The sequence below is a fragment of the Zootermopsis nevadensis genome, unplaced genomic scaffold (assembly GCF_977971745.1).
Source record: "Zootermopsis nevadensis isolate Lab colony 2312 unplaced genomic scaffold, Znev_1.0 Znev_ptg000011l, whole genome shotgun sequence".
Lineage (NCBI taxonomy): Eukaryota > Metazoa > Arthropoda > Insecta > Blattodea > Termopsidae > Zootermopsis > Zootermopsis nevadensis.
The window spans coordinates 14,841,749-14,867,149 of record NW_028259143.1 but is presented as its reverse complement, the minus strand read 5'-3'; the positions used below and the strand labels follow the sequence as shown (position 1 = coordinate 14,867,149).

Below are 25,401 nucleotides of genomic sequence, written 5' to 3'. Positions count from 1 at the left end.
TATGCGTGACTTATCACAACAGATAAGTCCAGCTGCTTATAGAAAGTACAGTCGAACTCATTGATTACTGGATTGTATTTAAAACATGTATTTGGCCCTACATGTAAAGTGATGGTCTATGTTGTCTAACTTCGTTAATACATATGGGCACAAAACCCTTTGTATCTGCCAATACAGGATACTCGGCACAGCAGTAAGTATTGAGTTATTGATGAGAATGTTCATAATTCAGTGTTTCTCAACCAGTGAGTCTAGATATACTGTAGTATTTTGAATTACTAGGGCAGAACGCTCCTTTCGGAGCTCCTCGGAGGGGGTGGTCAAGTTTTTAAAAAGCAACCAACCCCTTCTGGGGGGGGGGGGTTGCGTTTTAAAATCTTGTGTAAGAAACTAAACTAAACCCCCCGAATGGAGGGTTAAAACACTTGACCAACCCCTCCTTCGGGGGGGTTGGTTGCATTTTAAAATCTTGAGTAAGACACTAAACTCGACATTGTTGTGTTCCACAACAATGCCGAGTTTGTTTATAGTTGACATTGTTGATGACATATTTATTGACGACGACGAAATCACAAATTTTTATAATAGAAAATGCATTTCTGCTCATATAATAATTGTTGTCAAAGTGTTGTAATAGCAATGAAATTTTCTTCAGGCCTTTTTTATCATTTTATTGCCCTGTGCTGTTGTTGATTTGTTAAATTGTTGCTACTTTATATTTCTTCATATTTCTTTCTGTTTTTTCATGTAATGTCTTTCGAGAAAATCCATAATTAATCTTGATATATTACTTGTCTACCTCCGTTGATATGTATTTCTCCAAAAATGTTAATATATTAAATTATTCAGTGATCTGTCAGAAAATCTGAAGGGAAGACATCATATTAAAGAGCTAGGTTTAGATTGGAGGATGTTATTCAAATTCTTGATACACAGAGAGGGTAGGAGGGTGTGGACTGGATTAAACCGGTTCAGGATAGGGAAGAGTGGCATGGTCTTGTGGACACAGTAATGGACTGTTATGTTTCATAAGAGGTGGGAAATTTACTGTTTAGCTGCACAGCTATTAGCTTCTCAAAATTCTCTGCTCCATGGAGTCGGTTATGAACTACACACGCGCACAGTATCGTATCGTGCATGTAGATATCACTGAAGAGTAACATTCTAATTGCTTCTCTCTTTCAGAATGGTCTTCTGTCAGCACTTCCGTACCTGGCCATGTGGCTGTTTTCCATGTTTATAAGTCATGTAGCCGACTGGATGATCTCAAGTCATAGGTTCACCCACACTGTCACAAGAAAAGTTATAAACAGCCTTGGTGAGCCTTCTTTGCATTGTGTTAAACAGTGAATCAAGCATTTTAATAATTGTGGCTTATAATTATTAAGCCCAGTTCTCATTCTTGATTTTGTAAATAAAACTTAAGTTTTATTTGAATTTATTTTGAAAACTTGTCTAAGAAACATTGCCCGTTGGTTACTGTTTGTAATGTTGGACGTGACTCCCTGGTCGTATGTTCACTTCTGAACATCTTTGCATTAGTTTTACCATTTAAATTCTATACTTTCACTTTAAATTATAGTACCATCTCTCATCTTTACTACGCTCCAGATTATGATTTACTTCTCATATTCCATCACTGATCTCTTCCATTTCACTTTAAACTTGTTTAAGTGTAGCCCATCATTAACTTTAGTTGTAGCTCTCCTTCTCATTCCAATTTCTGGCTCAATGCTTGTAAATCTTCTATCAATGAACTCCGGTCTCCAACTTGTTGATTTCTTTGCTTTCTTGAATTCCCCAGTAAGCTCGTCTCATTGCCAATGTCTAAGGACACACACTACCTCTTTCTTCTTCCCAGTTTTTTTGCACACACTCCATTTGCTGCCATGTCTGGCATTCCCATTTCGCTTTCCTGTGGAATGTAAGTCGGCATCTACCAGATTGCATGGTGCGATATCGCAGAAGACAGCCATACTCTGCTGTGAGAATCTCGAATCACACTCTCCCTTATAAATACACGCACACTGTGCGGGTTAGTATAGTGATATTATTCTCCTTTCTCATCTCCCATTTTTGCCTTTATAGCGTCAGGGTTGATTGCTCGGTCCACCTCCATTCTCTCCAAGGAAGCTGTCCGGCCGAACAATCTTTGTTTCTCTGAATCATATTAAAAACCAAGTGTGGGTGATAGGCCCAATGACTGGTTGCCAGGTTTGGAGGGGCTGCCTCCTAAGCCACCTGGCTGGCCGTCCTCTGTGTTGAGGCTGAGGTTGGTCATTTCCTACCATCTCTGTAGTTCTGGTTTTCCCGCCAGTACTCGGGTGGCTCATTGCAGTGGCATCCCACTGGGCGATGGGGTCACTACATTCCTACGCCATTAGTATAGTGATATAATATATAATAATAATACATATACTTGTGAAATTAAAACAGTTTAAATATTGGTGCCTAAAATGATCACCAAACTTCTGTGCGTCTCTTGTTTAAGAAATTAAAGTGATGTAGCTGTTTCACAGACAGGCATCAAAGTATGAACGAGATGTGATTGTTGTATCTTGCAGGTCAGTTTGGGCCAGCAGTGGCGCTGATTGCAGCTTCATACACAGGCTGTAATCCTCCTCTGACCGTTGCACTGCTCACAATTGGTGTTGGTCTAAATGGTGGCATCTACTCAGGATTCAAAGTGAACCATCTGGACATCTCACCACGCTTTGCTGGAATCCTCATGAGTTTCACCAACTGCCTTGCCAACTTTGCCGGTCTCCTTGCCCCCATGGCTGCGGGCTACATTACAGATAAACGGGTAAGTTCAGTGTTGTGCATTGCTTAATAGATGTATGACATAGATAACTGTAATTAATGAAGGGTAGAGAAAAGCCACATATGGATAAATACAAAGAAATTAATGACTGAATTTATGATGCCAGCTGTATGCTTACATCGCTTCCAGTTTGGTCTTAGAAAATTTCAAGCGCTTCATTTCTGTTATGGAGTGTACATTCATGTATTTAATACAAATTAGAGACTACCCAAAATTCTGTATACGCTGGCCTTGTAATCCTGGGGTCCCGGGTTCGATTCCCGGCGGTGCCCGAATTTATAACTTGTGTTGGGCAAGGCCGTGGTCTAGGCAACACGGAGGTTTCTCCGTGGCATCCCAACAATTACTCCATTCACACACAGAAGAAGGCAATGGCAAACCACTTCTGGATCATCTGCCAAGAACGTATATGAACAGGTCCCAGTCCGAGAAAAGGATGGAAGGATCCTGTTCATATGGACCTGTCGTCAGACAGAACACTAAATAATAATAAGATGAGGTGGTCTAGCGGTTAGAACGCTGGCCTTGTAATCCTGGGGTCTCGGGTTGGATTCCCGGCGGTGCCCGAATTTATAACTTGTGTTGGGCAAGGCCGTGGTCTAGGCAACACGGAGTTTTCCTCCGTGGCATCCCAACAATTACTCCATACACACAGAAGAAGGCAATGGCAAACCACTTCTGTATCTCCTGCCTAAAAAACATATATGAACAGGTCCCAGTCCGAGAAAAGGATGGAAGGATCCTGTTCCTGTAAAGGAGACGGCGTAATAAAGAAAAAGCTGTGTGTGTTAGGACTCTTTGACAATAACTTTTGTGATATGTACCTGATTTAGTTAGAACAGCTTATTCTGTACAAGTTATTGAAATTGTGTGAAAATTTATTTAGTGAGGTGCAAATTTCTTGTACTGCAGTATTACCAATATAGTAGTGGCATTTATGGTCGTGTTTGTTGTACAGCCCACACAGGCAGCATGGAGAGCAGTATTCCTCATCGCATCAGGCGTCTACATTGTCTGCGCTGGGTTCTACTTGTTATGTAGCTCGGGTGTGAGACAGGCATGGGACAATCCAGATAATGACGAGGTACAAACAAATGGCAAGAGCAAATGTGATGTGGAAAAGGATGGTATGATGCTGCAAACCACAAACTACTGACCTTAGTAAAGATATACAATGCAGTGGTGCAGCTCCGGGCTGTATTGTGGACACTGTTTCAAAACAAGTAATAGTGGTACTGTATGACAAGTATTGTAACTGTAACATTATTTCTTGATTTGTTCCTTTCTTCAAAACTTGGAAATTCATTGAGGCTACTTGTTACTGATTTCAAAACAAAGCATAATCTCTGTATACAGTTTTTAGCACTCTGACGTACAGGATGGTTACCACAATTCACATTCTTCTATTCATCATTGTTCTTTAATGTCATTATAAGTGTTAATCCATTTTATATTATTTTATAACCATTATTTCATTGAAGTAGTAATCTCAGTGATTTATTCTTCGAGTAGCAATTGACTTTATGTGTATAATTTTTCACATCTTAATTTAAGTAAAAAACAAAATGTAAAAAAAATTGCCACCTGGTATTTTTTGAAAAGCAACATCTTTTATCATACTTGTTGTGCATTTAAATCTTAATACTTTTCTTGAAATTGTAACAAGTATACTTTTAAAAAAATTCACCGGTGTCATCGTTTCTCAATACTTCTTATGTGTGCCTAATAAAATGTGGTTCATTATTTAGTGGTACCACATTGTGAAATTTCACAGACCAAACGCCATTGGTCGAGTGGTCAACACTCTTGCTTCATATTTTGGGGGTCCAGAGTTCAAATCGTGGTCTGGGGAATTGACTGAGTTTTGTCATGGTTTTCCTCAGTCCCTCCAGACAAATTCCAGGTTAGTGCCTTAAATTAGGCTTTCTTCCACATCCTTTCCAATTCATTATTCACCATCATCCTCTAATTTGACACTCTATAGTCTGAAATACTGAAAGTCTGTTAAATAAAGTATAAAAAGCACGAGGTATGAAGGTGACTGTCTTCTGTGATGTGCCACGCAATAGAAATTGACTGATGCTTTAGAGTTGCTTTACTGCTTCTATCATGAGGGCAGTGAGTGATCTCATCACTGTGATGATGGAGGATGTAAGGATCTTTAAAACCTGTCAGTTTCTGTGAGACAACACATCATAACTTAACATCCCAGAAGTCAGTCATTTTCTTACCATATTATTATAAGTTACGTGTGTATGTATTCATACATGCTTAAACTGCGCATTGTTATTACCATTCAGATTTCATTCCTTTCATGTACAGGTAAACCTCGATTTACGCCAGGGATACGTTCCTGGACGAACCGGCGTAAATTCAAACTTTTTTTATAATGTAAATCAGTGGGAAGTCAATGACATGCGTTCCTGGCACCCAAACATTTAAGTTCTTCAAAAACTGACTTCGCCTTATCCGTGATAGCAATTTGAGTCAAGGGAATGTTTTTTCGATTCATGTCATCCACCCATAGCAACAGTAATTTCTCCATTCTTTCTAAAAGTTTACTTCTGCTATAACTCGCTTGTGTTGCACTTACTCTCGTAGCCTTTTGCATTGACTGTTTTATTTTATATGAAGGAGGCAACTTCATACTTCTGCATACATTACGACGGGTTTCACCACCTTCTATTCTACAAATTACGTCCATCTTATCTTCTAACACAATAAACCTACGCAACTTTTTAGCAACACATTCACTTCTCTTACCGGACATGGTGGCTCTTCTACAATTTATAAATATAAAACAGTTGCTACTGCAGAATAGTGGTCGAACAACAACACAAACACGTTTAGCGCACAGTTTTCAGCACATTCAATGTGTCAACAAGAAGCGAACTGAGCACATTTTTCCTTACTCCCTTATCAGGCTGAACGCAAATGCTCACGTCACTGTTGCGCAATGTTGGTGGATTTTTAGGAGATTATCACGCAACTACTTAGCAATGAGTGCAGAGGTGACTATTTATAATTTTTATTCAAAATCATCGATGTAAGAATTACGATTTAGTATAAGAATCAGTATGAGAAACATTGTAAAGCGTTATAAATAATAGTAAAAATTTTTTTTTTTACTCTTAGACTTGCTGGTTTCAAAAGCGTTGTTATTCTGAATCGGCGCAAATCGAGGTTTACCTGTGTTTAGTTTAATTGTAACATACTTTTTAGTTCATAGGAAAGTTCAAACAGATCAGTAGTTTTTTTAGGAATGTGTGACTAGCAGGCAAATGAAGTTTTATGATTAAATGATGTTCTGAAAATGTACATTTATATAATAGATAAAAGAAAATTGGTAAAAATGTTGAGAGAGCAAGAGTGTAATGAAATGTGGCACATGCTGATAGAATAACAAAAGAAGACTGAACAATATCTCACCGCTGTTACCACATTTTGTGACTGTTCAGTGTGTAAACATTAATTTGTATTCATATTGTCGTGGTACACGCGTTGAGAAACAGTGGCTTGAGGAAATATATCTGTTACAAAACTACATGACCACACTGGGGTTGTCATATGATACTGCTTCATTAACATCAGAAATGGTTTATGTGTGCTGATGATGTGTTGTATATATCTGTATAAAATGAAGATGGATAGATGTGTGAGTGAGAGAGTAAGAAAATTAATAAAAATCTTGTACTTGATTTCATAACAGAATGCGTGTTACGTGCTTCCAGGAATACGCCTGGAAATGTTTTTTGCAGATCACAAAATTTTGGCAGGTATTGAGAAAAATTGTTTGGTTGCACTATTTTAAGAATAACAAAAATTCATTTACTGTGATATAATGTGTATAAAGAACTGAAGTAATGCAACTACTGTGGTTTGTTAGAAGTGACAGTGTGTTATGATATTGTTGCAAGTTGCTAAAATTATTTTTGGTATTACAATATTCAAGGCTCATATTCTGACAACTTGTTTTGTTTCCCATGTCTTATTTTCTGAATCGTTATCAAGGTTCTAATTTAAACCAAAATGGTGAATTTTTCATATACTTTATGCACTATAATACAGCTACAATACAGTATTATATTACGTAAATGACAGTATGAGCTGCGATTGGGTTGCTGGCATGAGATTCCTAGCAAGGATAGAATCTTCTTGTTACCATCATGTTCTGATCAGCAGTGGCGTTCACAGCCTTTAGTAGCCACTGAACTCCTTCTGTTGGAGTGAAGTGACTGGTGTATGAAACTGACCAATGATCTTCATCTATAATACCAAGGTAAGGTCAAGAATGGACAGTTTCACCTACGACACTACAGTGTAGTCCTTTGGCAAAGGGAAACTTTACATTTACAATATTGTACGAGGCGCGTCCCAAAAGTAAGTTTCCCTGGGGCCGTTTACAGAAACAAAACAATTTCATGGAAATATTTATTGCAACAGATACAGCAAGTGTCCAGCTATTTTTCAACATATTCGCCACCGGAATTGAGACATTTGTCATACCGTGGGACCAACTTTTGAATACCTGTGTCGTAGAAGTCTGCCGCCTGGGATTGGAACCACTGTGTGACAACCATCTCCGCCTCTCTGTCATTCTCAAAACGCTGACGCTGACCGGACAGGAATTTCTTGAGGTGTAGGAAAAGATGGAAATCACTGGGAGCGAGGTCCGGGCTGTAGGGTGAATGATTAAACACCTCCCAGCTGAACTCCTGCAGGAGACTCGCTGTCCGTCGAGCTGTGTGCGGCCTAGCGTTATCACTGACCGCACTTCACAGTCGGCGGGAGCTGGAATAAGAACCTCCATCTTCAACAGCTGCAACGATGCTACTGTGAGAACGCGGGAAGTACCGTTAGTGCATGCGCCATGCTACGTCATTGCTCTATCACGTACGCACAGTCGCTTCGCGCAATATAAGGTTTGCTAGCTGTGGGAAACTTACTTTTGGGACGCGCCTCGTATTTACATAATTTATTATTAATGTTTTTAAAATTAATATTTAAATGTTCATTCATGGCTTTGGTAAATTAAAACTATGAAAATCTACAACATTTCTGATAGAATACTGGGACTAGACTTGTAGGAAAATTACAAGTAGGACAGTCTAGACATCAACGAACAGAAGCGATGCCATAAGAAAAAAACTGGAACAGGGTTGCCATCTCAGAATCTTCAGAGGTTGGAGTGTACTTTCTCTGTACTGCACTTTGATATGGCTTAGTAAGTATACACGAGGATGTCATTAATATTACTGAAAAACAACATTTCTAATAATACTGATTTGTGATGGACAGAAGTCATTTGTGGATGTTACGTACACAGCATATAATAGACATAAATTTGTTTCTGTGAAGCTTAACTTTTAGTATTTAAACACCTCTCGTGTCAGCCAGATTTTAAGTTGGGGATTTAACTAGTAATGATAATAGTGCTGATAAAATATATCTGTGAAGTTATTACTGCTTTACTTTTTTTTACTTATTAAGATTTATATATATTTACAATAATATGAATCATCCAGACAAGATTAACAATAAGTATGACAAGCTTCAATATTCTGAATGACGTATGCTAGATTTTACATTCCGTCAGTTACAGATAAAGACATTGCGATGTTCAAAGGAAGAGAGATTTTCGGGCAATACACTCCCAAGAAACTTAACTACAAACTTTGCAATATGACTGGTTACACTTACAATATGATCTTTTTCTTGGGAAAGGACGACAAAATGAAATGCGCATTGACATCTACCGTAGGAAAATGGAAGGGGCTGGCTATAAACTTCACGTGTACAATTTGTTATCACTGGATTCATCTGATGAGCTGCACACAAGAGCTATGAAGTGTTGGGGAACTGCCATTAAGGAATGCCAGGGAACTGGTAATTAGACACTAAAACTTAAAGAGGATGACATATGTACTGGAGTGAGAGGTTTCTTGTCAGCAATAATTTGGAAAAGTAAATAAGATGTGCCTATTGACACGTGCATAAACCAGCAGCAGAAGGCAATTCTGAGATGAATATGGGAGAGCTCATAAACCTGCTACTGTTGAAGACGATTGTTCATACATCTGTTGAATCTAACAATGAATAGTTATTTCATTCCAGAATTCTATGGTGGCAAAACAGAGAACCAAAAATTTCATTTGACTTTAATTCAAAATTTGTTGAAAATAAATGCAAGGGAACCTCAGTCCAAGAGGAAGATCAAACCCACAAGCCAATAGAATATTTCATCTTGAAGTTCAGTGCCCCAGATGTTGACTACCTGCAGGATCATGTTTATGGTGCTGTTTTCTCTTAATAAAGAGAAAAGGAGACTACAGATTTTCAGTGCTTGAGGTGCAAAGTTGATTTCCGAAAAGACTTGTTTTTGTATCTTCAATACAAATGAAATTTTGTTATAATGAAAGACACGTACTATAAAGTTAGGTTTATATATTCTGAATTTAATTTAGTTTGGGAATCTATAACATGTTTTGGAAAAAAGAGAATTTGAAATAGAAGAAAAGAATTGTCAATATATTTTCTATCTAGGAATTTCTACAACAGTATTTAAGCACTCTCAGTTTTCTCAGTACTAATACCATTACTAGTTAGCCTGAGCTACAATCCAGCTGGCAGTTCAGTAGCTGAAGCATTTAAATACCCTATACTAAAAAGGTTAATTAGTAATTAGGAGTTGGGTGTGAAGTTCATGCATTTAAATGACTTTCAGGTATTAGGAATACCAATTACATTGAGTACTTTTCCAAATTTTATATATTTTTTGTAAACCATTCTTCTCATTCAAGATACCTTAAAAATAATTAAAAAAATTCTCACAATAAACTATAAATGTTGTACCTTTATTGAATATATGAAAAAGAAAGTAGAAGTAGATTGAAAATATATTACAAACAATTTTACAAAAAGAATCATAGGAAAATTAATTCTCAAAAATAAAGCAATATGTCTAATGTATGTAAGCACAAAATGTACATAAGGGTCCAGTGACAAATCTCTTAACTTTTTACTGTAAATGAATATGATTAGTACTGGACCCAGTAATTTGGTAAAGGATGATCTACATGTTACTGGCAGCTGATCTGAAATATAAAAAAATTACGGATTGTAAATATTGCTGTTACATCCATTAACTTTGTTATATAAAGAGAAAAGGAAGGAAACAAAATACATATAGATTCATTTTGCTGGCAGGAAATGCTGATAATAGTTGCGTGTAAAATCCAGCATTAATTCTTGCATACATTCAGGTAATTCCCCAATGCACACACCAGGTGAACCTCCATATCGGGTGAAAGAAGGTACCACAGTCTCGGGTGGCAGAACAGTGTTATCCTCGATAAAGGAGCAGTCCTTTAGAACACATCTGCGACCCTTCATACAACAAATTACACATTGAAATTAGGACATATACATAAGCATTCTAAAGAAAAGTTTTTGTCTTTGTTCCTAATTACACTCGAACCAGGACTGTCTGTGTCAAAAAGACATCTTTGTCAGCCACAATGCTATTTGCTCAGATCTGCCTAGTCCACAACAAGCTTGCCTCCATGCTTCCACAACTTTAGCAGTAGCAGTAGCAGCAGTAACAGTGGTAGTAATTGTAGTGGGTTTTTAAAAATGCATCAACTACTACAGATTACGTCTTGACTGTGAAATGATACCAAGAAAGCAAAAAAGTTGTCTCAGAAGAATCTTCATTTACCAAGATTTCCACATAAGATTCTTCTGACAGAGAATCAGAAGATGAGATGAATAGTACTATCAACCCAACTCGGCAAAATGAAGTCATTCTTCAAGGTGAATTTTGGCTAACACAAGTTCAAGGGGGAAAAAAGGCAATGCACCTTCATGTTTCAGAAGTAAAGTACCTGAAAAGACTTACTTCAACAGAGAAGTTTCTAAAAATTCAGAAGTGTACACCATCACAAAGAATAGAGTAAATTTAAAAATTGCCTCCTCAAGAGTTTAGGCAATCAGAAAGAACTGGGACCAACTGAAATTTCAAATGCTATTTTGAATTATATAGAGTACATAAAACTTCATAGATTTGAAGTTCTGATGTACCCTGCAAGCCTGTGTTTAATTTTAACAAAATTAAAGTGTATTACATTTCAATAATTAATTAACTAATTTATCTTATTTGTTGTCAATAGCTCTATTACTATGCTGATAACAGTTAAATAAATCTTTGTCTGTTTGCTGTTCTCTTTTCCAGTGGCCCATGGAACAAGGCAAATATTTAATCTAACTTGGACCACAATTGTGCGTTATCTTTTCTAACAAAACCACACCAAAATAAATAATTACATGGTTATTATCTTTTCCTTATTGTTCCAAACATTTTACAAAATCTTGCCAAAGCTTAGTTTCAGAATTTGAAAATAAAAAAAATCTCAGGTATAAGCCTTTCCCCTTTTTAATACATAAAAATGTGCAAGAATTGTTATTATGAGGATCAAAAAATTGTGTAGTTTTAAATACTTGCCTTCAGATTTAAAGACAAATAGTTTCAATTTGTAGAACTAGAATTAAGAGTCAGTAAATGCATACTTACAATCACACAATTTTTCCCAATGTAGACATACGAACCAACTATAGCAGCATTTACTGCAGAGTGTTCGCCAACAAAAACGTGATCACCCATGTGAAGGGGAAAGAATGCTACTCTGAAAAGCAAACAAAAACTTTTTACTGTCTCTAAAGTGAAACACTCGTATACATCCTCTACATGCAAGGCAGAATCTACATCGAAGACACACAATGTGTAGTGCGACATCAGCAGAAATGAAGCAGCAACGCAACACGCGCGAATCGACACCAGCGACAGAGGTTTGCAGCCACTGTGCATTATTGGTTCAAGACAAGGAGATAAGAAAGGGAAAAATGGGAGAAATCTGAAAATTGTAGAAAAAGTTTTGCAGCTTGATGAGATTTAATGACAGACGGAAGACGACTATCAAGCATACATGATGTCTGATACTGGCTACTGATAAATAAGTCACAACACAAAAATTTGTGAGATGGCAAACATGCAAGAAGATGGTTGTCTTTTACGAAAAACCACTGTGAAGTCTGGAAAATACTAACTGACATTTCAGATGAGCCTACTGCCTCCATAATCAGACTGATAATGGAAGCAGCAAGGTCTTCTAAAATGTTAGTCAATCTGTACCACACTACACAGTGCTACATCCCAGAAGACAGCTGCCTTCAACAAAGTTTCATATGAGGAGATATCTCAAGGAGCTAAACATTGCAGATTTTAAAAGTAGTATCAGGTCAAAATCTCAAACAGCTCTGACAAACTTAGATGATAATTTACTGATCAATAGGGCTTGGTAGAATATTAGAGGGAACATAAAATTTCAGGCAAAATGTGGCTAGGTGTGTGTTGAAGGAACACAAGCTATGGGTTGTCAAAAAATGTTCAGAATTATTAGACATAAGGAAGCACTTTCTAACTGCAGAGTACCTCAACCTAGCTCTTTCCAGAGAGAGATTGCCAATGAAAAGTTGAAAATATATAAAGCGACAGTTACTGATTAAGTTTTTGCAGAAACAATTCAGTCAGGAGGTGATACTTTATGTTGAGATCCAGAAACTTATGTCTGACTTGGAAAACCCAGGCAGAGATGGGAGGAAAACATGAAAATGGATCTTAGGTGAGCTGGAGGGTTTACACTGAATTCATCTGTCTTGGGACCAACAGCTTGACTGGTGTGCTGATAGTTTTAATGTGATACTAATTTGTTGATGGTCTTGGGGAATGACATATTCTAGCACATATACTGCATATAGAAATATTACCCTTTGCTGAATTTCTTGAATGGTGGCCGAATAACTGCATGTTTGCTGATGATGCAGTACCGGCCAGCACGTACATTGGCAAGATCTCCACGTATAATAGCATCAGACTGTACTATTACTTTGCCACTCAAGACTATATTCTGTGATCCACATAAAACTGTTTGACGGCTCACCTTGTTGCCTGATGCCTGCAATACATAATTTCATGCACCCCTCAATAACAAGATCTGAGAACACTCACAAGTGTTGGAAACTGGTAATAAAAGTTGATCAGTGACACATTATTTCTTAAGCGGTCCCTTGTTACCACACCCTGAGGATATAAGATACTGTAGAAACAGTTGCACACAGACAAAAGTTCTCCAATTTTGGGTATTGGGTGTCTGTTTGACAAACAACCACTCACCATAAAATGATCATGTTACGAATGTTACATAGGGCTTGCCTGGGCTTTTATGAACACGGTAACGACCTTTAGTTTACCAGACAAGGTGAGAATCAGACCAGCTGAGTGACTATTAACTTCTCAAGAAAGACTATTATTTGGAATTAATTACATAGTGACACATTATTATAACCTAAATGCTGCACACTGAATATCCATATACACAACAGAGAATAACGGAGGTAATTATTAAATTAGAGGTTAGGTACAATCCACATTATTCTATTACCGTCTCAACGTATTCTGCTTTATTGTAGTATACGTCTTGAAGTTCCATTGTATACAGCTAAAGAATAATATGCCTTCTTTTTTCCAATCCAGTTCTTCTAATTTCCATTCAAATAAATGTTACAACATATTTCCCTGTTTCGGACATTAGTTCAGAAGGGGAAATTTGTAGGATCATGGTTTCGGGAATTTTGCTATACTTAAAGTTCGCGTATCAATCTCCACTTCACAAAATTAATTTACTTTGTTTGGTTCCAAGTGGTTACAGTTTGTTAGCAGGTACAACTAGCGACAAATTTAACATAATGACGATCACAATTTGGAACGAATTACGTTTATTGCATAATTTAAATTCGGTACAACAACAGTTATTTATTAACTGTTAAGCAAATGTTCATTTAAAGTTTATTTGGGAATGAACTTGATCTGTATAGCAACTCATCGATAATTGGCGGCGCAGTGCCTTGCTGTAAGCGGTTTGCTGCTGAGTAGTGACATTGGTCATTCGCAGACATGGCGGAGGAGGAAACGAGTGTGAGTGATGATGGCTCCCTAGATTTGAATACAGTTTTTGGTCTGAGACTTCGAGGTAGAAAGGGAGCTCTGAAAAAGAAAAATGTGTACAACGTGAAGGACCATAAATTCATCCCACGTTTCTTCAAGCAGCCTACATTTTGCAGCCATTGCAAAGATTTCATATGGTAAGTGGCATGGATTCGAAATTTTAAATTCCCGCAAATATTTATTTAAGTAATTTAAGAAGTGTCAAAGACCATTCAGAATGTTGCTGAAAGACAATTAATACGTGTTTAACTAAATAGTTCTTATAATGACAGATTTTGTGATAATATTTATAGTAGCTATTGTTCTTAGTCAAATGAAACCGATTTCCTGGAATGTCTTGTCCGCCACACGTGACGAATGGTTTTGGATTATGCTACAGTTTGTTTGAAATGTGCGAATACTACTCATTCCTCGACCAATGAATAACTTCGGTTTTGTTAGGGACAACATTTGAAAACGTACACAAAAGTATGGTTTTGAACGTCACTTGGCATTATGATCGTTTCTTTTATATGAACAAAATAGAACTTTAGTCAGCTACAGCAGGTAAAAGAGCCCACAGATTATTGGCACTGTGTTATGGTGTTTACGCGAAAACATGGCTGGGAACGTTATTTCTAGTAGCATGCTCCGTCCCGTTTTAAACTACGGGAAAAATAGAGGCGCAAATGGCCCAGAATTAATAATAATTGGCAATACTGTAATAAAATTTCGCAAATCTTAGAACACCGTTTAGATTAGTGATGAAAAGTCTGTGGTTCTATACCGGACCGAAATAACTGTTTTAACTCTCGTGTTTCCGCAGTACCACGCCTCTCAGTCCTTGGGGGCATTAACTAATGCCTCTCCACTGCATAGTTAAAATGAATGACGTTATGCTCCGAAATTGAATTTATCAGAAAGAGGAATTATTTCAGAAACAAACAGACTTATTACAGAAAATGTCATTCAATAAGTGTGAGCAATTGTGATGTAAAATGTTACGGGTGTAATTTGAATCTTATTAGTAGTGCCTGATGAATATTGAAGGCTTGTGTATCTTTGCAGTGGTCTACGAAATAACGGACGTGTTTGACAGTAGGACGAGTATAATTTTCGTATACACAGACCAGACGAGACCTGTAGCATAGAGTACAATTTCGAAGCAAAGCACATACTTACAAAGCGTGGGAAAGGAATATTTTGACTGTGTTGATTGTTACCAAGCCTGCTCTGTTGCAGTCGTGTTTGAACGAGTACATACAAATGGAATTTCGTAAATAATTGTGTCCCAAAACGGGATCAACATAAGGAACAATGGCGAAAAATGTTTTAAAATTTAAGTGTCTGGGAACAATAACAATGCAATTAAGAAACGTTTGTTTAATTCAATTGAAAAACTGTTACCATCTCGTTTACTATGCAAAACACTTGAAGATCGGGATATGTAAAACAATAATTTTGCTTGTTTTGTATGGTTGTGAAACATGGTCTCTTACCTTGAAGGAAAAACGTAGATTACAAGTGTTTGAAAACAGAGTGCTCAGGATGATATTTGGACCTAGAAGGGATGAAATAAGTGGGGGGAATTTAGAATATTGAGTAACGAGGAGTTGCGTGAATTGAACGGGTCACCTGGCACATTGAGGACAGTGAAATCTAGGAGGCTCGGATTGGCTGGACATGTAACACGCATGGGGGGGGGAGGCCAGGGGTTCATACAGGAATTTTTGTAGGGAGTCCTTCTGGAAAACAACCACTGGGAAGACCAAGAAGGAAATGGGAGATACTATCAAAATGGATCTTAGGGAAGTGGGCTGTGAGGATGGTAAATGGATGGAGTTGGACCTGCAGGTTGTGCTACTAGGGAGTTAGTTTAAAACAGAAAACTGTCAAGTGCTTATGAGTTATGTAGTGGTGCTGTTAGTAGCAATTGTGTCGTGAGGTGAGGGCAAGAACATATGTGGTTTTTTCCCCCTAATGAATCTGACGTAGATTTTTCTGGACATCAGCAAAGAATTGCAAAATACAGATCTTAAAAGTTCGGATATTTCGAATTCGTTGTGCGGTGGACGTTCTAAGACGTGAAGAACGTAATTTTGAACAGGACGGAACGATAGAAGTAGAGCTGTTCAAGGTCAGATGATCTGGAGTCGGTTTCTTTGATTCTTAGTGTTGTTTAAAATTTCAGAACTGTGCAATATTCCATCAGCGTTTTATTGAAATTAACGGGATACAACGTTACAAAACTGAGGAAAGTTTTCGTCATTGTTTCTCGTGACTGTCACATTAGATTTCGTTTGCCCGTGAGTCTTATTTTTAGATATCTGAACAACATTTTAAACGTCTTGCGGCTTTGTACAGATTGATCTTTGAGATCTGAATCTTTACATCCCTTTTCGTAACATATTGTGCAAAGATCTTTCGAGAATCTCTCTTAAAATAGGTTGCCATTTACTGAAAGGACATCAAAATGTTTCTGTTATTATTTCTTCCCAGGCTGTGAACATTTAAATGTTTTAATTATGTGATTATTAATACCAAAAAATCTGTCTCATGGACGATGGCTGTGTCCATAAATAGGAACATGGCGATTAATCTTACCACGTTTGTCTAAACTTACCATGGAGTTATAGGTTATGTGCGTCATGGTGTGTTGTAAGATTTGCCTTGAAGAGACATCTGTCTGAGAAAAGGTGAAACTGCCTCACATTGCCAGGAATTATGTTACATACGTAAGTAGGCATTAGATGAATTCAACAGCACTTTTGCGTACTTCAATTTCTGGCCACGTAAATAAACGTAGCGCCACTTTGTTCTTTGTCGCCATAGAAGTTAAACTCCCAACTTTGTTACGTGTAGTAAATTCCATTGACGGGCGTTTAGGAAGTGGGAAATTTGTTATTGAAACTCGAAGAATAGAGAGAGACTGTGTCAACGTTTTACGTGGCATGTACTGCTTTTTTAATAAGATATCTTTGCTTTCAATTTGCGTATCGCTCCTCGCGAGGCGTCTCACGTCTCATTTTTGTAGTAATGGTCTCAGTTCTTAGCAAATAGAACAACGTCTGCTACTCGCGTGGTTTTTCCAATGTGCATCGAAGAAATTTCTGCAGTATTCTTAATTTTACGACGGATACTCGAAGATGTAGGATTTGAGACTTCCGCGGCGAGTATAATCAATAAAATGTTCTCGGGCAATCAGCCGCGTCAACTGGTTACCGTAGTAAACCGACGTTTCGGGAACCAACTCTCTCTCTCCCCATAATCAGAACCCTAATGATGGGGACAAAGTTGACTACGGAAACCAGTTGACGCGGCTGATTGCCCGAAAAGGTTTTATTGAGGATACTCGAAGCTTGAACATTTAAATATTTTTCAGGACAATATTGTTGAAAAAATAATTTGTGCATTTTGAAGATGCTTAGTTCTTCGTTTCTTCTTCTATGGCTCTCCGGTCCGTATTCGGTCCATGGCCTCCTCGATTCTCCTCTTCCATTCGGTACTTCTGTTAGGTCCGTCTGTCCGAGGCTTTGATTGAGGTTTCGAAACATCTTCCTTTTTACGTTGCAAGGTTGTTAGCCTTGCGACCAACCCCCAACCTGGAGGACCAGGGTACCTGTCTTAGTCTGACCTCTCCCCCTCGACCAATCTGGCTAGGGAGGCCCTACCAGTAGCTATTGGGGTCACTGAGGTACTCAAGCCCCACCACCATGACAAGGTGCAGGTACCATTAAGTGGGGTTAGTTCTTCGCTTAAGTAACGTATTTTGCATTCGTAAGGCTCACATCAGTAAGTTTTAATGGAAACTTGCGAATATGATCTCTTATCCTTTCTTGCCATTCATACGAGGTGCGATCGAAAGGTTTCCAGACTGCGCGTATAAAAACCCGTACACTTATCTCAGGTATTAAATTCATCCATCACCCTCGAAGTAGTTCCCCTGGGAGTGAACACAACGATCCCAGCGCCGCTGCCAAGCCTGGAAGCATCCCTGGAAATCTTTCTTTGTCAGCCTGTCAAGCACCATCTGCGATTCTGCCTGAATCTCTTCTATCGTCTCAAATCTCCTTCCCTTTAGCTGAATTTTCATCTTTGGGAAGAGGAAGAAGTCACACGGCGAATAAGGAGGGTGCGGGATGACGGCCATGGTGTTTGAGGCCAAAAACTGCCGAACTTTGAGGGCGGTGTGCGCTGGCGCGTTGTCATGATGCGTCGCATGTGGAGTTCTTCCTTTAGAATCAGCTGACAGGTCCCATAGCCTATCCCAACAATGTCGCACAAGTCGTTGATGGTACGACGTCGATCTTCGTGAATGGCCTGCCGAATCTTCGTAACATTTTCGGGCGTTGTGCTCGAAGATGGTCGTCCAGAACGCTCGTCATCATCGACAGAGGTTCGGCCATTTTTAAAACGTGAATGCCACACAAAAGTTTGTGCACGACCCATTGCGGACTCCCCAAATGCTTGCTTTAGCATTTCATAGGTTTCCGTAGCCGTTTTGGCGAGTCTTTGGCAAAATTTGATGCACACGCCATTCCGAAATCGCAGGAGGGTCGGTGTAATGCACTACCAAAACGCCCGTAACTAAGAAACAAATGCTAATTCGATGATGCCGGCTGGCACACTGATTCACTATGAATGTAGGCCGCACCCCCTAGCGGCAGAAGCTCGTACTACATCCGGTTCGCCCTCTATTGACACAGTCTGGAAACTTTCCGATCGCACCTCGTAATTTCCAAGGAGATGTCAAGGTTAAGGTCCTCCACGCAGTAGCTCGTACATCAGCGTCTGACTAGCGGTTACAGCACCAGAATGACTGGTGAAAGCCTCTCAGCAGACAATCTTCACATCGCCTACACCGAACGGAACCTCATTCAAAACAAAAGCCTATATAATTTAATATTTACAGAAGGACTGAATGGGCAATGCAAAATAGTTTTGTTGTGCACAGTAACTAACTTACTATGCATAAATGTTGCAGGTTTAAATCAGCTGCTTGTGTTTGTTAGGTACTGCTTTGAGCAAAACATTAATGAAGATCTTGTCATGTCGACCGCTCGCAGAGAGAACCGTAGGAGGCGATGTTCAAAGGTGTGAGGAGATATTCGTGGTCAGATTGTGTCGGCACCTTTGGTGCTTTTGAAATGATGCACGAAAGGTTTAAAGCTGATATGAAGCTGGTCGCTGCCAACGTAAACGTAGACATCGCTTAATTTCAATGGAGAAGCTGCAGTCACAATTGCGCGCTTTCTGTATTGACTGTGGAGTGCTTTATATCGTCTTCGAGGCACTAACCGACGTGTTTGGCGTTGAGGCCGCAATGTTTTATGTGTTTTAACCTTTTTAAATGCACGTCTATTTTATGGATACTTTTGTTTTCAAAATTTGACTTTGTACGTTCCTCTGAGGCGACATCGAGACACTTCAGTGATTCATATTTCCTTGCAAAGCACGTTTACATCTTCATTTACTTTTAGAGCCTGACAAATAAAGTTTTAACGGAACACCGTAACATTACTGTTGCAATTCAAACCTCGCCAGCAGGCCTTGAACATCGGAGGGTAAGACGGCTACCCAGGTCTTTACGCACCCTGGTTTTCGTAATCTGTCTTCCTTTCCGTGTTCGTTTCGTCCAGATTTTTCCCTGGACCTTTGGAACTATCTACATCTTCGTCTCTTTCTCTCTCAGCTTGCCTCTACCCTGTTTACCTCTTTGGGCAGCTCCATCGAGCTTCTTGTGGTTAGACGTCTGTACGCACCTCCGCTGAAGGTCTCCTATATTCTGTGAGTTTGCTGTCCGCGTTTCCACTACCAGGTCCACCATTTAATAGACTGTCAGCATAACGATGCAATGTTTTCGATGCCTATTGCTGTTTCCCCCCCTCTGGATGTAAACGGTGATCATATACGAGGTGCGATCGGAAAGTTTCCAGACTACGCCTATAAAAACCCGTACACTTATCTCAGGTATTAAATTCATCCATCACCCTCGAGGTAGTTCCCCTGGGAGTGAACACAACGATTCCAGCGCCGCTGCCAAGCCTGGAAGCATCCCTGGAAATTTTTCTTTGTCAGCCTGTCAAGCACCATCTGCGATTCTGCCTGAATCTCTTCTATCGTCTCAAATCTCCTTCCCTTTAGCTGAATTTTCATCTTTGGGAAGAGGAAGAAGTCACACGGAGCTTAGAAAGGAAGTTGGGGTCGGTTCTTGCAAGATCTTTGAGCTCCTGACAAACGAGAAGTCGATTCTGCTTCTGGTCCTCAGACAGGATGCGTCGCATGTGGAGTTCTTCCTTTAGAATCAGCTAACAGGTCCCATAGCCTATCCCAACAATGTCGCACAAGTCGTTGATGGTACGACGTCGATCTTCGTAACATTTTCGGGCGTTGTGCTCGAAGATGGTCGTCCAGAACGCTCGTCATCATCGACAGAGGTTCGGTCATTTTTAAAACGTGAATGCCACACAAAAGTTTGTGCACGACCCATTGCGGACTCCCCAAATGCTTGCTTTAGCATTTCATAGGTTTCCGTAGCCGTTTTGGCGAGTCTTTGGCAAAATTTGATGCACACGCCATTCCGAAATCGCAGGAGGGTCGGTGTAATGCACTACCAAAACGCCCGTAACTAAGAAACAAATGCTAATTCGATGATGCCGGCTGGCACACTGATTCACTATGAATGTAGGCCGCACCCCCTAGCGGCAGAAGCTCGTACTACATCCGGTTCGCCCTCTATTGACACAGTCTAGAAACTTTCCGATCGCACCTCGTATATATTATCATTCTTACTCCACCTTTCATAGACGTTGCTAAAGACCATGCTGCCTTGCACGCATATTAGATGGATTTCCGACGGAACCACTGCAGCCTTGTCTGTGGTTGATAACGGTGTTCTTCGTAAATAGTATTTTTATTTCAATTAACCGCGATCCGTGGAAAGATCACGGCTACGGAAACACCAGACGAGTTCAAAGACGTCGAGGAACTAGGTTATGGCGCATGCCCAGTCCATCTGAAGGATGCTGCGGTTCAAGCTGAACCCTTTCGCCAGTGCGACGAAGTTTAAGGCTGCTTCAAATTTCCAGGACAGAAACGACGTGTAGGTGTTCGATGTTAGGGTCGCAGCTGAATGGTTTGCATGTTTGGTTGATATTCGGGCTGTCCCGGGTTAAAATCTCTATACCGAGTGAGACGTTGAGTGGTTTACCTCAGTCCGTCCAAGCAAATAACCGGGACAGAACCTCAGATGAAGCCACGACCGCTTCCTTCCTTACCCTTTGGAAGTCAAGTCTTCGTTAATCGAATTATTACCCACGCTGCATGGCCTTGGCTGTTGGCAACATTGTTAAATAAACCACGAATAGAAAAAAGAACTGTAGAAAAGATCTTGGATGGCCTTCATTACAAACACGTCATAAATAAAGAAATGGTGTCATGTAACAGTGCTTCACGCTAATGGAATAATCTGCTTCGAACAAGCCCATTTCTTAATTCACGGTATCTCGTGTACGTCGATGTCGATCTTTCTGACCGGGAATTTATGGAGTGACATGATGAAGACCACGAAGGAAACTCTTTTTTGCCGGATCTGTGTTCAAGAAACATATGCCCTCTGGACTCGTGTGTCGTAAAACCTGCGATGGATTTGCTCCGTCCCACCCTCCAGTTCGGTATCTGTCGACGCCATGCCGAGATTATTGAAATACCGTACTGACATTTAGACTTTTTTAAATACAACAAAACGTAATTTCTGATATCTGTAGCACGGTCAACCTTCCAGCATTTGAAGATGTGAAGTAAATGAACATAGCCAATGATTTTGGAATGTCTTCTTTCCTTGATGGTAGGCTCCAACTTTCCAATTCGTTGTCTGTCACGAAACGGTTTACCGAGCGGAAGTGGAGGCCTTCCTTGCTACCGATTCGTGTAGTTGATTGATAAGTTGGAGCTTATCTGTAACTGATTGCTGTTGTTTGATAACAGCCACTCGGCAACTGTTCTGCGGATTGGGATATTTTAGTCTCTCCTAACTACCTCCGTGGAGAGGAATCTTACGATGGCTGTCTTCTGGGCTGTAGCGCCGTCATCGTCAGGACACTTATGATGGAGGCAGCGAGGACCTCTGAAACGTCGGTAAACTTCTACCAGACTACACGGCGCTACAACCCATAAGACAGAAATCTTCATACTCTGATGACGGAGGCAGTATGACCTCTGAAACGTTGGTAAACATCTACCAGACTACACAGCGAAACAACCCAGAAGACAGAAATCTTCATACTCTGATGACGGAGGCAGTATGACCTCTGACACGTTGGTAAACATCGACCAGACTACACAGCGCAACAACCCAGAAGACAGAAATCTTCATACTCTGATGACGGAGGCAGTATGACCTCTGACACGTTGGTAAACATCGACCAGACTACACAGCGCAACAACCCAGAAGACAGAAATCTTCATACTCTGATGACGGAGGCAGTATGACCTCTGACACGTTGGTAAACATCGACCAGACTACACAGCGCAACAACCCAGAAGACAGAAATCTTCATACTCTGATGACGGAGGCAGTATGACCTCTGAAACGTTGGTTAATATCGACCAGACTACACAGCGCAACAACCCAGAAGACAGAAATCTTCATACTCTGATGACGGAGGCAGTATGACCTCTGAAACGTTGGTTAATATCGACCAGACTACACAGCGCAACAACCCAGAAGACAGAAATCTTCATACTCTGATGACGGAGGCAGTATGACCTCTGAAACGTTGGTAAACATCGACCAGACTACACGGTGCAACAACCCAGAAGACGGAAATCTTCATACTCTGATGACGGAGGCAGTATGACCTCTGACACGTTGGTAAACATCGACCAGACTACACAGCGCAACAACCCAGAAGACAGAAATCTTCGTACTCATCGCCCTGATGACGGAGGCAGTATGACCTCTGAAACGTTGGTAAACATCGACCAGACTACACAGCGCAACAACCCAGAAGACAGAAATCTTCGTACTCATCGCCCTGATGACGGAGGCAGTATGACCTCTGAAACGTTTGTAAACATCTACCAGACTACACAGCGCAACAACCCAGAAGACAGAAATCTTCATACTCTGATGACGGAGGCAGTATGACCTCTGACACGTTGGTAAACATCGACCAGACTACACAGCGCAACAACCCAGAAGACAGAAATCTTCATACTCTGATGACGGAGGCAGTATGACCTCTGAAACGTTGGTTAATATCGACCAGACTACACAGCGCAACAACCCAGAAGACAGAAATCTTCATACTCTGATGACGGAGGCAGTATGACCTCTGAAACGTTGGTTAATATCGACCAGACTACACAGCGCAACAACCCAGAAGACAGAAATCTTCATACTCTGATGACGGAGGCAGTATGACCTCTGACACGTTGGTAAACATCGACCAGACTACACAGCGCAACAACCCAGAAGACAGAAATCTTCATACTCTGATGACGGAGGCAGTATGACCTCTGAAACGTTGGTTAATATCGACCAGACTACACAGCGCAACAACCCATAAGACAGAAATCTTCATACTCTGATGAAGGAGGCAGTATGACCTCTAAAACGTTGGTAAACATCAACCAGACTACACAGCGCAACAACCCAGAAGACAGAAGTCTTCATACTCTGATGACGGAGGCAGTATGACCTCTGAAATGTTGGTTAACATCGACCAGACTACACGACGCAACAACCCAGAAGACAGAAATCTTCGGACTCACCTCATTGAAAACTTCAGGTCCTAATGAGTAGTCTTCCTTGAGAAGTGGATAATCTCGTCGTGGCCAGTGACTTTCTGTAGAACCCCAAGGTTCAGACCCATACAAAATAAGTAGGATAACGCTGTAGGAGGAAAACTACACAAGAGACAATTCGTATATGGTAAAAGTAGGTTTCCAGGTGAATGCTTTTTAATTTCTGACACCTACTTTCCGATGTTCCTGTAGTTTGAACGGTAACCTGCTTTGATGTGAATTGACAAAAACAGAGCGCGCTGATCGTGGTGTCGGTTATGTAGTGTCCGAGTCACGTGTTACTGTCATGATGCGCACAAAATGAACGCATAAGAGGCTGGTCGTGTTTCGACGCCCGCGTGATTGAACCAAAGACTCGCAGGACTGATTTCGTTTAATATTAACTCGAACTTTTTATCATCCGATGTCACTGCAGATTTCGTAATTGTAATATTATAATATTTAATATTTAAGTTTCGGAGTACGAACATGTGAAATCGGACAGCACTGGCGCCACTTAATATAGCACCTTGAAATGATGTCTGTTAACGCGTCTTCGGAAAATATGCAAATTTTGTTAACTCAGTTTTTATGTTGGTAATAAAAAAATATGGCGGGTCCACAAAATAAATATGTGGTTGTATGATTTGAAGCTTTCGCGGCGACGTAATTCAATAAAATTTTGTATGGTAATCAGTCGCGTGAGATGGTTAAACGACAAAACCGACGTTTCATCGGGTGATGGTGGTCCCTGAAACGTCGGTTATATCGCGACTGATCATCCGAGAAAATTTCATTGAATTATGTAGTTGGTCTGATGGCGATAACGTACCATTATAGGTAGGATGAAAATATTTATTTATTTAGTGTTCTGTCTGACGACAGGTCCATATGAACAGGATCCTTCCATCCTTTACTCGGACTGGGACCTGTTCATATACGTTCTTGGCAGATGATCCAGAAGTGGTTTGCCATTGCCTTCTTCTGTGTGTGAATGGAATAATTGTTGGGATGCCACGGAGAAACCGGGGAAGCCCCCGGAGGGAAAACTCCGTGTTGCCTAGACCACGGCCTTGCCCAACACAAGTTATAAATCTGAGCACCACCGGGAATTGAATCCGGGACCTCAGGATTACAAGGCCAGCGTTCTAACCGCTGGACCACCGTGGCTATTTCTGAATATATTTTTTTTTAATTTAGTGTTCTGTCTGACGACAGGTCCATATGAACAGGATCCTTCCATCCTTTTCTCGGACTGGGACCTGTTCATATACGTTCTTGGCAGATGATCCAGAAGTGGTTTGCCATTGCCTTCTTCTGTGTGGGAATGGAGTAATTGTTGGGATGCCACGGAGGAAAACTCCGTGTTGCCTAGACCACGGCCTTGCCCAACACAAGTTATAAATTCGGGCACCGCCGGGAATCGAACCCGAGACCCCAGGATTACAAGGCCAGCGTTCTAACCGCTAGACCACCGTGGCTATTTCTGAATAATTTATTTATTTATTTTTATTTGTAGTGTTCTGTCTGACGACAGGTCCATATGAACAGGATCCTTCCATCCTTTTCTCTTCTCGGACTGGGACCTGTTCATATACGTTCTTGGCAGATGATCCAGAAGTGGTTTGCCATTGCCTTCTTCTGTGTGTGAATGGAGTAATTGTTGGGATGCCACGGAGGAAAACTCCGTGTTCCCTAGACCACGGCCTTGCCCAACACAAGTTATAAATTCGGGCACCGCCGGGAATCGAAC

General features: G+C 40.3%; 3 protein-coding genes across 12 annotated transcripts in view; 2 read left to right on the top strand and 1 right to left on the bottom strand.

Annotated features, from left to right (window-relative positions):
- Picot (putative inorganic phosphate cotransporter protein picot) overlaps positions 1-6,781 on the top strand; it is a 100,433-nt gene extending 93,652 nt beyond the window's left edge. For all 5 annotated transcript variants that reach the window (XM_022075988.2, XM_022075986.2, XM_022075987.2 and 2 more), the window contains 3 exons: positions 1,186-1,318; positions 2,565-2,806; positions 3,783-6,781. In XM_022075988.2, coding sequence (XP_021931680.1) covers positions 1,186-1,318; positions 2,565-2,806; positions 3,783-3,980 — 573 coding nt within the window. In that variant the 3' untranslated portion in view covers positions 3,981-6,781. The remainder of the gene's footprint in view (positions 1-1,185; positions 1,319-2,564; positions 2,807-3,782) is intronic.
- Positions 6,782-9,659: 2,878 nt separating this feature from the next.
- Positions 9,660-13,584, bottom strand: DCTN5-p25 (Dynactin 5, p25 subunit). The gene is made up of 4 exons (XM_022076009.2): positions 13,321-13,584; positions 12,647-12,834; positions 11,394-11,505; positions 9,660-10,210 (listed from the first exon to the last, which is right to left on the bottom strand). The coding sequence occupies exons 1-4, from the start codon at positions 13,366-13,368 to the stop codon at positions 10,016-10,018; spliced, it is 543 nt and encodes a 180-aa protein (XP_021931701.1). The 5' UTR covers positions 13,369-13,584; the 3' UTR covers positions 9,660-10,015.
- A 92-nt stretch (positions 13,585-13,676) lies between these two features.
- The window catches only part of Pkc53E (Protein C kinase 53E), a 275,095-nt gene continuing 263,370 nt past the window's right edge, over positions 13,677-25,401 (top strand). For all 6 annotated transcript variants that reach the window (XM_087346884.1, XM_087346883.1, XM_087346880.1 and 3 more), the window contains exon 1: positions 13,677-14,020. In XM_087346884.1, coding sequence (XP_087203010.1) covers positions 13,833-14,020 — 188 coding nt within the window. In that variant the 5' untranslated portion in view covers positions 13,677-13,832. The remainder of the gene's footprint in view (positions 14,021-25,401) is intronic.